Source organism: Epargyreus clarus, unplaced genomic scaffold, assembly GCF_041222505.1.
Source record: "Epargyreus clarus isolate Ecla_fem2 unplaced genomic scaffold, WU_Ecla_fem_2.2 ptg000032l, whole genome shotgun sequence".
NCBI classification, from domain to species: Eukaryota; Metazoa; Arthropoda; class Insecta; order Lepidoptera; family Hesperiidae; genus Epargyreus; species Epargyreus clarus.
The window spans coordinates 3589007-3602871 of record NW_027332237.1 but is presented as its reverse complement, the minus strand read 5'-3'; the positions used below and the strand labels follow the sequence as shown (position 1 = coordinate 3602871).

The 13865-nt window shown below is 35.1% G+C and overlaps 1 protein-coding gene across 4 annotated transcripts in view; it reads left to right on the top strand.

Moving 5' to 3' along the window:
• The window catches only part of Mctp (multiple C2 domain and transmembrane region protein), a 218147-nt gene that overhangs the window by 80271 nt on the left and 124011 nt on the right, over positions 1 to 13865 (top strand). For all 4 annotated transcript variants that reach the window (XM_073090395.1, XM_073090388.1, XM_073090389.1 and 1 more), the window contains exon 3: positions 9934 to 10091. In XM_073090395.1, coding sequence (XP_072946496.1) covers positions 9934 to 10091 — 158 coding nt within the window. The remainder of the gene's footprint in view (positions 1 to 9933; positions 10092 to 13865) is intronic.

Here is a 13865-nt window from a genome sequence, read left to right as displayed (position 1 = left end):
TCGAAGAATTGACCACAGTGCTAGCCCAAATCGAAGCGTGCCTTAATTCAAGACCGCTCTCCTCAATTAGTTGTAGTCCGGATGATCCTTGCCCATTGACGCCAGGCCACTTCCTTGTAGGAGAACCTTTGGTACTTGTTCCCGAATCCGATTTTCAGAAGTCCAACATCAGTACTCTCAACAGGTGGCACTTTACTCAACGACTTGTCCAAGATTTTTGGCGTAGATGGTCGCACGAATACCTTACACAGTTCCATCATAGATACATGTGGTCACGCTGTATTTCTGAACCAAAGGTGGGTGATGTCGTACTGGTAATTGAAGATGATTTACCTCCAGCCAGGTGGCTCTATGGGCTGATTGTAGATAAACATCCTGGTCCGGACCAGGTGACGAGAGTGGTATCTTTGCGTTGCAAGGACTCAATCATTAAAAGACCTGTGTCTAAATTAATTGTATTGCCTGTCACAGATTGAATTTTTATGTATTATTAGTTATAGCTTTCCTTATAAGTTACATTTAAAGTCAAAGTGTCATCTAGCCCATCTTCAATTTATTTGATTTTTTGTGTGTTTGTATTTGCTAAATTGTATTTGCTGTTGAGTAGTTGATTAGCATAACTTTTACCATTGCTTTAGTCTAATTATTATTGGAGAAATTTTATACAGTCCTCTGGTATCGAAACCCCCTTGATTTTTTTGTGAATTACTTCATGGTGGGCGGTAGGATTAAAGCAATGTAAGATTATGTAGCATTTTGTATTAAAGAGATGGACGTACTGTCCATGGTGGGCGGTATGTTCAATGTACATACATTGATCGGTGTTACTGGCATAGTAATGGCAGCAATTTGTCACTGGATGTCACTTGTCACATTGTTTTTCCCACCGATGCGATAGATGGCGCTACATGTATTCTGAAACGCGGTGGTGACTTGTCGTTGTAGCTGCTATAAGAGGCCAGTCAAATAAACTTATTTGCTCTTTGATAACTTGTGTTTTATTTGGGTGCAAGAGTGCGGAGTTCCCTGAGTTACACCGGGTGTTTGAGTGTTCGACAGAGAGGTCTCTATGGATCCGATTGTGGCGTTAGTACAATCAGTTACGAAACTTAAAAATGACAGCACAAGAAATGTCTTGGATTCCGATTGAGTTACCACTATGACATTTTAATTTTCTACCATAAATTTTGTTTTTTATTATTATTACTGTACGAAACGAAATTGAGGTGATATAAATATTAGAATATGTGAATTAATCTTAATTTATTTAGATTATTATTTTATTATTGTTGTATTACTTTAATATCGACAAAAATAAAAACTACCATTTCTAACGTATTTTCTTGGTAGGTCAACACCTTTGTTTACATTTTGGACACCTAATTATGAATCAGAGTATAGTGTTTTTGGCATAATTTTACAGTACCCTTACCATGAGTTTTTACGTTATGACAAATATGACTGTTTTGGTATTTGTTTACGTATTTGCCGGTCAGTAACGTAACATTAAATGTCTAAATTGACAAAATGGCGCTTTATATTTTGTCTCCCTTTTTTTTAACATGTGAGGCAGACAGAAAGACTTGAGCACTTACTTATTGTTACGTTTACTTAGTCAACTGAAGCAAACGAAACAGAATATTGGATTGAGTAAACGTAACGTAAAATTGAGGGATATTTTGAAAACTTATGGTAAGGGTACTGTTGAATAAGTATATCCAACTATATCTTATGTTATTATTGTCTACTGTTATTCTATTCCTTGTAGTCTGCTCCACCTCTAACTTCGCACACCCTATCCTACTTTCCTTATTTGTCCTTTTCTCTTTCCCATGTATAGGTTGTCTGGAAGAGATTGCTGCTTAGGTTAAGTGCATACTCGATCTTATACAAAAAACAGGAACAAGACTAAAATAAGGAAATGACGAGAGCATATATATCTAAATAAATTAAAATGAAAGTGGGATAATGCGAGACGTTTCACAGTGTCAGTGTCTCTAGTTAATGATAATGTTTCTAAGTGCAAACAGCAATTACTTGAACGTTACATACACACGACACTGTCCGCGTTATGTTACCGTTTGTGTATAAAACGGTGACTTGCTCCAACTTCTTTTTTCCCTTACCACACCCTTTAAACCAGTAGTCATCATCATCAATCATCATCAACAACCCATTACTGTCCGACTGCTGGGCATGGGTCTCCTCTTATAATGAGAAGGATTAGGCCATAGTCCACCGCGTTGGCCAAGTGCGTATTGGTAGACTTCACATACCTTTGAGATTTTTTTTATTAACCTCTCAGGTATGCAGGTTTCCTCACGATGTTTTCCTTCACCGTTTAGCAAGTGATAATTAATTTATAATACGCACATAACTTTGAAAAATTAGAGGTGCCTGGGAATTGAACCTCAGACCCCTCGATCGAGAGGCCGAGTTTCTTAACCACTAGGCTATCGCAGCTTTTTTAAACCAGTAGTACTTCCAGAATTTAGAAGAGTTTACATTAATACAAGCATTTAATTTTTTAAATAACGCATTTATTTCAAAACAAATAATTCTGAAAGTAGGAAAATGTTAGACATTTCAGTGTCTGTAGTTAATGATAATGTTGTCTTCTAAGTGCAAAGAACAATTACTTGAACGTTACATAGACACGACACTGTTCGCGTCATGTTACCGTTTACGTATGAAACGGTAATTTGCAGTGCTGTATCCTAGTAGCATTTGCTTAAGTTTACTGGGGATTTAAGGACACTTTTTACGACTTTTCTTACTTATATTTGTATTTTTATAAGATTGGTGGTAGAACCCTTTGTGGTTCGACTCCGGCGGCACCACCGCCACACCTATTTCTGCCTAATAACAGCAGTGTTAGGCGCTGCTGTGTTCCGTTTTGAAGGAGGTGGTAAGGGAGATATACTTTACGAGGCGTTCCAGCTTAGTCCTCAGGCGTAGCGGCGCATTTTAGGCCGACCTCGGGTAGGAATGTCTAATCCTATCTGGGGTTGATTACAGATGTCCATGAGCGTCAGTAGCCACATACCATCAGGTGGACTGCATGCTAGTCTGCTACTTATGTATTATAAAAAAAATGAGGTAGTTTACGACTATGTACTCGTAATTTACCTCGCGGTCATGGACATTTGTAATCAAACCCAGATAGGATTAGAGTCATAACAGCTGCAATGAGTTGCTACCCCTGAAGACTAAGTTCAAATAACTCGTATAAGCGCTTGCCACAACCTTCAAAACCGAATCACCTTCAGAATTAAATAATACTTAAATTTAAGAAAACTCCTTTTATTTATTAAAAAACACAATATTAAATACTTATAAAATATAAATGCCACAAGAGGGTTTTGGACGACATTTTTATTTTATAAGTTTAATTTTGTTATTATTTATATTTTAATTTAAAATGGTTATGTTTAGGTAATTTAATTATTTGTATATAGTTTAATTTATTTTAATTAGTATTTAATTTCATGTTTTAAATATTAAATACTAGAAATATTTTTCACTGGTACTGCCACTGTCACTGTCTAATTAATGATAGTGCTGTCTACTAAGTGCTAATAGCAATTACTTGAACTTTACATACACACGAAACTGTTTGTACGCTACCTTTTACGTGTAGTTCCACAATTTCAAAAGGGTGGAAAAACGTAATTGTTTTTACTACGCCTTTTTACTTAATTTTACTCGTGAGTAAGTATGACTACTACTAGTTTGAAGTATTTTATGAGATTAAATTAGTAAATGAGTATGGCTTTCACCTGATGGTAAGTGGCGTCCGCCGCCCATGGACATCTGAAATTATCAGCCTCATACAAGAGTAAATTCGTACCTGAGGTTTGCCACAGATGCTCCGCTACCCATTACGACTAAGCTGGAATGCCTCAGAAAAGTATATCTCCTTTACCACACCATTCAAACCAGAAGACATCAGCGCTTACAACTGCTGTCATTAGGCAGAAATGGGAGTGGCGGTGGTGCCGCCGGAGTCGAACCAGAAAGAGTTCTACCACCTTCAAAAAATTGTCCATGAGGTCCACTTATGACTGTCTTCTTGATTGTTACTACAATTTTATAAAAATATCCAGCAAACTTAGATCACCTTTAACTTTCATTAACGGTAAAACTCAATACCTACATAGTGCATATTTGTATGTACACTGCCTAGTAATTACATTTACTCTTCAGAATATTACGGAAACCTAATTACTTAGCTCGGCAAACGTGAAACTTTAAAACAATTTCATGTTGGAACTTTGATGCGGAAAAGTTGTTTTATTTTAAGAATGTTCCTTATAAAATGTAGGTAAGAAAAGGCTTAATATAGTGGCGTTTTGGTATCTTACAGTAGAGTTGGGGGAATCTAAGTGAATTTTAGACTTGCAAAAATATTTTTTGAAATAATTTATTTATTTATTTATTTATTTATTTATTGTAACACTAACAGAAAGTTAAGCTACAAAAGGGCAAAACATAATGCCTGATGGCATTTTCTACCAGTCAACCCTTGGTGAATGCAGAAAGTTTGCGGCAGGTGTTAAATAACATAAAAAACATTATAATACTTAGTCTAAATATAAATATAAATATATTATATATATTATACATACATATATATATCTAAAATATAGCAATACATAAAAAATATATAACTATATATTATATAGGTGGTAATAAAAAATAATGTATCACGTTTTTGAAGTTGTTCTTATTTGTATGCGTTTGTGAAAATAGAACAGATTGTATTTTTGTTGTGAGACAGAGTTAGGCGTGACGATGTAACACATAATTTAAGCGCGAGGTGGAATTACGCACAACTATGTAACACATATTTTTTGCAAGTGATCTAGGGTAGCGTAGGGTAGGCAGTTGTGGCTGACTTCGGGTAAAATTTTAATCCTATCTGAAGTTGAATGGAGCTATCCATGGCAGTACCTACCATATACGATAAAGATTCAACTATTCTATAAAAGGTCAAAAGATATTATTTTCAAAACCCCCGTATAAAGCTCAAGAGCTTAATGTTATCCGCACTACCGGGAATCGTAAAGCTGAGACTCGCTAACCTAATAATAGCCTGAGGAGTCTTTTGAGAAATGGGTTCTTCCACCTTTCAATAAAGATTCAGTAGCGAGTAATATTTCGTAGATATTTACTGTTTTATTTTTGTATTTATTTATGTATGATATAGTCTCTACCAATCCTCAGTGGAGTATGTTCTATGATGAAAAAACTGTGTTAGGATCTTCTGTGTTAGAACAACGCCTCTTCAATTAGAACACGTTTTATGTGGTCTGTCAAAATGCGGGTGCGGGTCTCCTCTCAGAATGAGAAAGATAAAGCCATAGTCCACCGCGCTGGCCAAGAGGGTATTAGTAGACTTCAGTATACCTTTGAAGACATATTTTTTTCATGTATGTAGATCTCCTCACGATGTTTTCCTTCACTGTTAAGGCAACCGATTAAATTAATATAGCATATTATGCACATAACTTTGAAAAAATCAGAGGTCTTGGGATTAGAATCTCCACCAGCCAAAGCTTTCATGTGGGTTGAAATATTTTCTTCAAAATCCGACGTAAGTAAATTGTCACTCAACTTTTATTTACTCAACTGAGAAGAACTATGATTATCGAGCGTATGCATGTCTTATTCTTTGGCTTTTCCTGGAGCTGAAAGGGCTTAACGGATTTAAACCAAAAAGGTGTCGCGTGAGTCGCCTAAATTGTGGGAGTGGCGAAAACTATATTTTAAAGAAGTTGGATTTTGCTACAAGATTTCTCAAGTTATTTAAATAATAACTAACCTTTCTAAAGCAACTTCATCAAAGAAACAGTCCTGCTATGAATAAATCCACTTCATTTCAACCCACTTCAGATTTTTCTCCTAAAGTTAAATTTCATTTGGGAGACGATTTTCTTGGCGCGACATACAGGTAGAATAATGGTTTGGTATCCCATACAGGATTTTATTAGGCTATTTATCTTCCGAAAGATATAGTGCTAAAACTAACGTTAGTCTTGAAAAGGGATCGAAAAGTCGTCCATTATTCGTCCATTATTATACATTTTGTATTTTTAGGAAAGTAACGTTGTACATAGCTGTGATAGCCTAGTGGTTAAAATGGGCCTCTTGATCAAGGGATCCGAGGTTCAAATCCTAGACACGTACCTCTGATTTTTCAAAGTTATGTGCGTATTAGAAATTAATTATCACTTGCTTAAACGGCGATGGAAAACAGCACGAGAAAACCTGCATACCTGAGAAATATTAAAACAAATGTTTTCAAAGGTATTTAAATTCTACGAATTCGCATTTAGCCAGCGCGGTGGACTATGGCCTAATCCTTCTCATTCTTAGAGGAGATCCGTGCCCAGAAAGGACAATAATGGGTTGGTGATGAACGTTGTACAGCTTTTCTTATGAGCAACCAAATTCGTAATAGTATATTCTTGGACTATTATAATCTGCTAAGTCAGAGACTTACTCAAGCATTGACGATTTCGTACTTACCAAAATAATGTTTTTTTCTAATTTAAATTCGGTATTCTTACTAACCAACTTACATTCTTGTGCGAAATCTAAAAACAATGGCGGCAGACCGCTGGATCAGACGACAGAATCGGTCATTATGCCACAGGTTAGATGTCTATGTCTAACTATAGTACCAATCTACAAGGACTTACCACTAAAAAGTCCGTTTTTGGAAAGTAGCATATACTTATGTTTATTCTAATGTGTTATATTCAGTTTAGTGAAGCAATAAAAAATAATCGTAGTTTCAAAAATAAAAACCACGCTAAAACCGCTCAAGGAAAATCGTTAATTCCGATTCCTGACGATCCTGATGAGGTAAATCGGATAAAATTATTTAAATCGTGTATTGTCATCGGTTTTTGATAATTGTTCAAAATTTTAAATGAATCGGACCGGTCAAAGTGGGTAAAAATAGAGTTCAAAGATTCCGTTACATACCTACAGGACAAGGTAATAAAAACGTGGTAAAAAAGCTGAGGTAAATAGAAATACAGATATAGGTGCATAAAATATCTCTTATGAGATAAGTACCGCTTCTCAACAATTAATGTTATCGTGTAGTTGATACGAATGTAGGAAGCTACAATTTTATATTAAACGCTTTCTACATGTCCTGATTTATATTAAACGCTTTCTACACTCACAGCCCCACACTAGGATTCCCTGTATCGTGGGTGCTATGGACACACACAGAGACAAATACACAAACACCCAGACCCAGAAACAGAAATCTAAATTCATCATTTAGAAATCTGTCTGGCCGGGGATCGAACCCGGGACCCTCTGCGCGTCAGACCGGCATGGTGACCGCTCCGCCACGCGGGTCGTCAATTAGAGCAAGTCGGTGTAATTAAGTTAAACTGAACTAGGCTAGAGCAGAATTGGCTTAGCTGGTAATTGAAATGGCCGTAACGTGCTATCACGCATCCTAGCACTAAACCAGTACTCTCGATTTGTAGCTTAGCTCATGTTAGTTTTAATGCTTTTTACATAAATAAGCCACTAAATAGCTTATAAAATGAATTTTATATATTATTATATAAGCTAAACTAGCGTAAAATCATTCATGTCATTTTTGTAACATTGTAGTTTCATTACTATAATTAGAAACATCTTAATAAAAATTAAAATGATAATTGAACCATTTTTAATTTTATACAAATAAGCATTATACAGGTTATTAAAGAGCTGCCATCTTGCGGCTACATTACATATTTTCGTTATTAATTTATTTATTCTGGTAAAAAAAGATGCCAAACTTGTGGTATTAGAAGGCCTTATACTTATTATTAATGTCTGTCTCTTTCTCGCATTCTACCGATTTTTCATAATTTCAAATCATGAACGTTAACCTAGTTCTGTCCTTCTTGCTCTTGCCTTACTTTGTGTCTTTCTCTCTCTATCACTTCATTACTGTTACTTGACGTGGAATAAACGGTCGTTTCAAAACTGAAGATCAAGTATTTTTCTGGTGCAAGTTCCTGTTCCCAAGTCTTACAAAACACACATCAACCACAACTCACTATTTAATATGCACTTGTTATCGTCGTTAATACGAAGTTTGGATATTAACGATATCGCATTTTTATAATAGTACTTTAAAATAATAAGTCACTCATTTGATTACTACAGTTCAAACACAGATGCAGTGGGGATGTCAAGTGGGGATGATATCATGGCGGCGCTCGAGTTAACAGAGAGCGGCATTCTGGTCGGAGACTTCAGCAAGAACAGTTTAATAACGGGAATATAGTTATAATACCTCTAATCACTAGTGTGTACTTATTTACGTGTCGTTGTAATATTGTTACTCCGTACCGTAGGTATATGTGACTATATTTATACACCATTACCTTCAAGAAGACGTTAATTATACACTTGTTATCGTCGTTAATAAGAAGCTTGGATATTAAGGATATCACATTTTTATAACGTTACATTAAAGTAATAAGTGACTCATTTGATACTACAGTTTAAAAACAGATGCGGGTAGGTGAAGTGGGGACGACACCTTGGCGGCGCTCGAATTAACAGAGAGCGACATTCTGGTCGGAGACTTCAGCAAGAGCAGTCGAATAACGGAGATATTTGTGTAGTTATAATACTTCTAATCACTAGTGTGTACTTATTTACGTGTCGTTGTAATTTTGTTACTCCGTACCGTAGGTTTATATTTATACACCATTACCTTCAAGAAGACGTTAATTATACACTTAACTTCAAAAATCATAATAGTATTCATTCAAACCTCTAACTCGGAGGAGGCAGAAGTTTATTACACACTACACTGCATTTTTATAGTTTTATTAAAAGATTCTTCATTCAACCACATTTAAACTTTTTTTTCAATTACGAGTTTTTGAACGGGCGAGTTACTTAAACAAGTCTAAATCGAATTCAGAACATTGGTTTTGTTTTTCGAAAACGAATTTCTCGCAACCTCGTACTGAATGACAGTCCGAAATTGAAAGGAATCTCGATTATCTCGTACAAAAGTGTAATCTCGTAGGAGACAAAAAAAGGGATGTCGATAGTAGAAAACTTTCAGGCCTTTCCTAAAGCTCATTACAAAAGTTCCAACTCGGCTTTATCAAGCTTGTTTTCATCGCTCTTTCATGTATTTTGGTGGCACTTGCCGTTTTATTGGTCATTATAAGTATATTTCTCTTTTATATATCATTAAATTGTTTTGAAATAAAGCGAAACTGAAGACAGCGTGCTTGAATAGGAAAGAAAATAAATATACCTAAATAATTGAGCAATTGGACATTTCTAAAGCAATGTCGACATGTAATACCTATGTATGATGTTAAAATATGACAAGAGACGGCGCCACTGGATATTAAATCACACTTTTAATTTTATAAGCATCTCATATACAACTTGTTAAGTAACTTGATAGGTGGCTACTGCCGCCCATGGATATTTGTCATCAACTCCAGATAAGATAAAACTCGTCATTAACTTGGCAACAGAAGAATTGCTACCCCTGAGGACTAAATTGGAACGTCTCGGATAAATCTAATCACACGCTTCAACCCAGAATACAGCAGTGCTTAACAATGTTGTTATTAGATAGAGGTAAGGATGGCAGTAGTACCTCCAGGGTCAACTAATGTAATCTTGTCTGGGGTGTATTACAGACGTCCATGGGCGGCAAAAGCCACTTACCATCAGGTGGATAGCATGTTCGTCTGCTACTCTAATCTGGGAGCACGGCCGTGCCCCTGCCAAGGCGAAAATAAAAAAAAAATGCATGGCCGTACCATTCTTTTCTCAAAGCAATTCAGACCATTTTCGACCCCCTTTAACTTCATTGTGAGTAAAGCCCGAATTCTAAATTTTCACATTTTTAAAAATATAATTACTTTGTTTCAGAACGTTCAGAAGCCCTCAGCGGTCGGCTCTCGAAGTCAGCGTCGGAGTTATCATGTGCATCCCCCAAGCAAACCTCCCCCCCGCGCGCCCGCTCCGCGCACCACCACACCCCGCTGTCTGTCGTACACCGGACACAGCACTTCTTTACCAACTTAAAGGTAACTTTATGCTGTAATTTAGCCTTACACGTAGGTTAGTAAAGATACTTCGCCGCCTTGAAATTGAATGAAGCCACAAACGGCTTATTAGTAAGTTCTTTTTTTGAGTTCTTGACAAATAAAAACATTTTTATAGAAAATTTACGAATAAATAACTAATACTGCATAATTAACATAATAAATAAATAATTATTTCAAATATTTTAGGGACATTTTAGCACGGAGACGTGGCAAAACTTATTTACGCAACTATTTCAATTCTCAAAACTGGGTACATTTTCTTGTTAGGAGTGAGTAATCTTTACTAATCTATGACCTTACACAGGAAGCAACCTTTAATCTATAACCAAGCGTTACTTGTATTTTTTATAAGATTAAAATAGGAAAGGAGTAATTGGTAATCAACTCGATATAGAAGAAAGATTCTACCTGAAGCCGAACACAGATACGTTGCCATTTCGAAGGACTAAAAAAGTCATATGTAAGTCAGCTAACATTATTTCAATGAAAGGTAAGAATTACCTTCTTCACGGTAAAAATGAGTAGCAGTGTTACTTTCCCCTTCGAACCATATTAGTTCTACGTATCTCCTCTCAAGTTCATCTTTTTGATTTTTACGAAAATAAAAAATATCTTTTTGGGGTTTCAAGATTATGGCAAAAGTAAACTTTTCTAGTGCAATTAAATTAAGAAGTAATTATACATTTTTAATGCAAGGCTGCAAGTGAAGAAAGCCTTATTCTTTTATTTATAAGGAATCATTCCACAGGTGGTCCTAAAAATAGGTCTGGTAATAAAATCCTAAGGGATCACAAGTCTAACAATCTGTCTATAAAATCTAAGAACATTCAATAGATTTCCAAGACTTATTTATTTGTAAGGGTTATTTACAGCCTAGGGTAAATCCCTACAAGTTATGACCCTTAGAATAAATATCCAGAAGTATTACTATTGAAACTGGGAAAGGTCTTGACCTTAGGTCTTCAGAACAAATATAACAGATGTTCGTAAGTTAGTGGGTTGTTGTTTATGACCTAGAGTTGAGCAGTGAAAAACATTTTTGCTATTATGACAAATGTCTTAATATAAAAACGGTACAATATTTTTCAGACATAAAATATGTTCTTCGTATACAAATGTAATTGTGTTTCATATTATAGAAGTTTAGGGTGTTTAACAAATGTGTGTATATGAGGCGGAGACCGACATGGGCCGTCGATCTCTGCCACTCATGAGGTTCCGGGATGGACGGCGTGCATGTGTTCCGGCACGCCGACATCGGTGGCGGGGGAGAACATCATCCCCCCTGAGGCTAGTTCGACTACGACTCGGTCGGACAGCACTGGTGGAGTCGTGGAAGTGTGCGCAAGTGTTCCCGCGGCTCCTCCCCGTAGTGATGCGGAGGGACTTAGTCAGGTTTTTAGTCGGTTGGAGCCCGACATCACCTTCCACCGGCTCCTATGGCGGAAGGTACTCGTGCCGAGTTTTCCTGACGTTAAAAAAAAAAATGTGTGTATATGAGGAGGTGCCACCGTTACACCTATTTCTATTGTATACTAGCCGTGCCCCGCGGTTTCACCCGCGTTTTAAAGAAAACCGCGGGGCACAGCTAGTTCTAAAATATAAGTAGCCTAAGTTACTCTTTATAAAATCAGCGACCTGCCAATAAAAGTCCCGTCAAAATCGATCCAGCCATTTCAGAGATTAACCAGAACAAACAGACAGACAGACAGACAAAAATTGTAAAAAATGTTATTTTGGTGTATGTACCGTATTCATATGGATGTAGTAAAAAGCAGTTAGTTTAATATTAAAAACAGACACTCCAATTTTATTTATATATATAGAATAGATGCAATGGTGTTAATAACTGTTGGGAATAGGCCACAGGAGAACGAGAAAATAAACTATGAAATATAATAAAATAAAATTCACTCCAAAAAGATACTTTTTATTATATCGAATCATTGACAGAATGACAAATTAGAAGAAGTAAAAATATATGTTTTTCAGCTGCCAGCTTTATCATATATAACCTACTTGAATATTATACATTATAAGAGGCTTGAGTTTTTGCTATATTCCAACAGCCTCCCTCAAAAATTCAAGTATAAAACAATTTATAAATACGTTCTTTGCAGAACACTTCTTGAATGTCATTACATCTACCACCACTTCACTAGGTGTTTCGTTATGGAGAAGAAGCGGCGAAAGAAACTCCATAACACACATCTTTTTACAATAAATATAAATGTTTTTACAATGGCAAACTTAACCATGGCACATGTGGAGCTGAAGATACTTCAGACCACATCGATTTATCAGTCAAATATACAAAGAAAACTTCAAACAAAACCTTATACTCGTACTCTGCTTTAGCTGATGAGACTGCGACTGTGTCTACATTGTTTTCGTGTGTTTCACGAAATTATGCAGTTTTAATTACTTTGAACAAATAGTTTCTAATACTATGTTTGTGCGTCTCGTCGCGTTCTCAGTTTCTCAGTCAGAGTCCACATAAGCAATAATTAACTACTTATAATTACAGCTTTCATTGATTAGGTTTAACTATTTATATCTTTTATATAACATTAAAAGATGTATTAAATATTTACACATTTAAGACAAAAAATCTGGATGCGTAAGTACATTTACTTTTACATTTCTATACAATACTACTTTAATTTAACTCTACAATGTGCACCATGACATAAGTTAGTATTTAATACTGAATAATTTATAAGGAAAGTGATTAGGATAAATTACACTTATAGAATATTTTTAACACATTTTGCACATTAGTAGACTGATTAAGTGATATTGTATTTGCTATTCTTTCAACATCTATATTAAGAAATTATGTTATTTATTTTGTATTTGTAATATAAATTATTTGCATTAAAATGTTTTTGCAAATTTATAATGCTTATTTTGTTGAAATTATTAAACCATATACATACGTGTGGGACTATACATATATCTTATTATATACATATATATATTCTTATCCGTATTAATTTATCTTATATAGGTATATTTAAACATTTATCTACATGCATCTGCATGAGAATGTACCTTTAAGAGTTTTTAAACCCTATATTTAAGTATAACATGAAGACGTTCAAACCAAAGCCGAGATGTGTGCTTTAAGCCGTTAAAGCTTTTATTTAATTTACTTACTTTATTATCTTTAGGCAACCTTCTTTATCTTTAGCAACCTTTACTTTCTGGTACTACCATATAAATATTCTCTGTATGAAAACCATTATAATATATTTTTCTAATTATATCAAATGAAATTTACAAAGGTAGTATTTTCGTCCATATGGTGTACATTTAAATCTATCTAAATGTAGTAAATCTGGCTATTGGTGCGAACGTTACATCTTAATCCTGTAAAATTTCTCACTGAAACTGAATTTCTTAGTGAAACTTCGAGCAACTAAACGAGCTTTGTTATTTTTTCTGATTTAAATACTTAGTTCATTATTATTTGTGGTAAATACCCACTTGCAACTAATAATGTTAACATATTTAGGTCTGTAAACAAAATATCAGATTTGATTGCTCCTTTGTGGCTTAATTTCACTTTGTACTGCTTTTCACCATTTAATAGGCACCTTAAAATACCTTTAAATTATTTAGGTAATTATTGCAAAGTACTTAATAAAAATCAGCTATCAGGATTGTGCATCCGTATATAATAATTCAGGGATTGATCAAGTATTTAATAGTTATTGTTGACGCATTAACATTTAAGGAATGTTGTTGTTA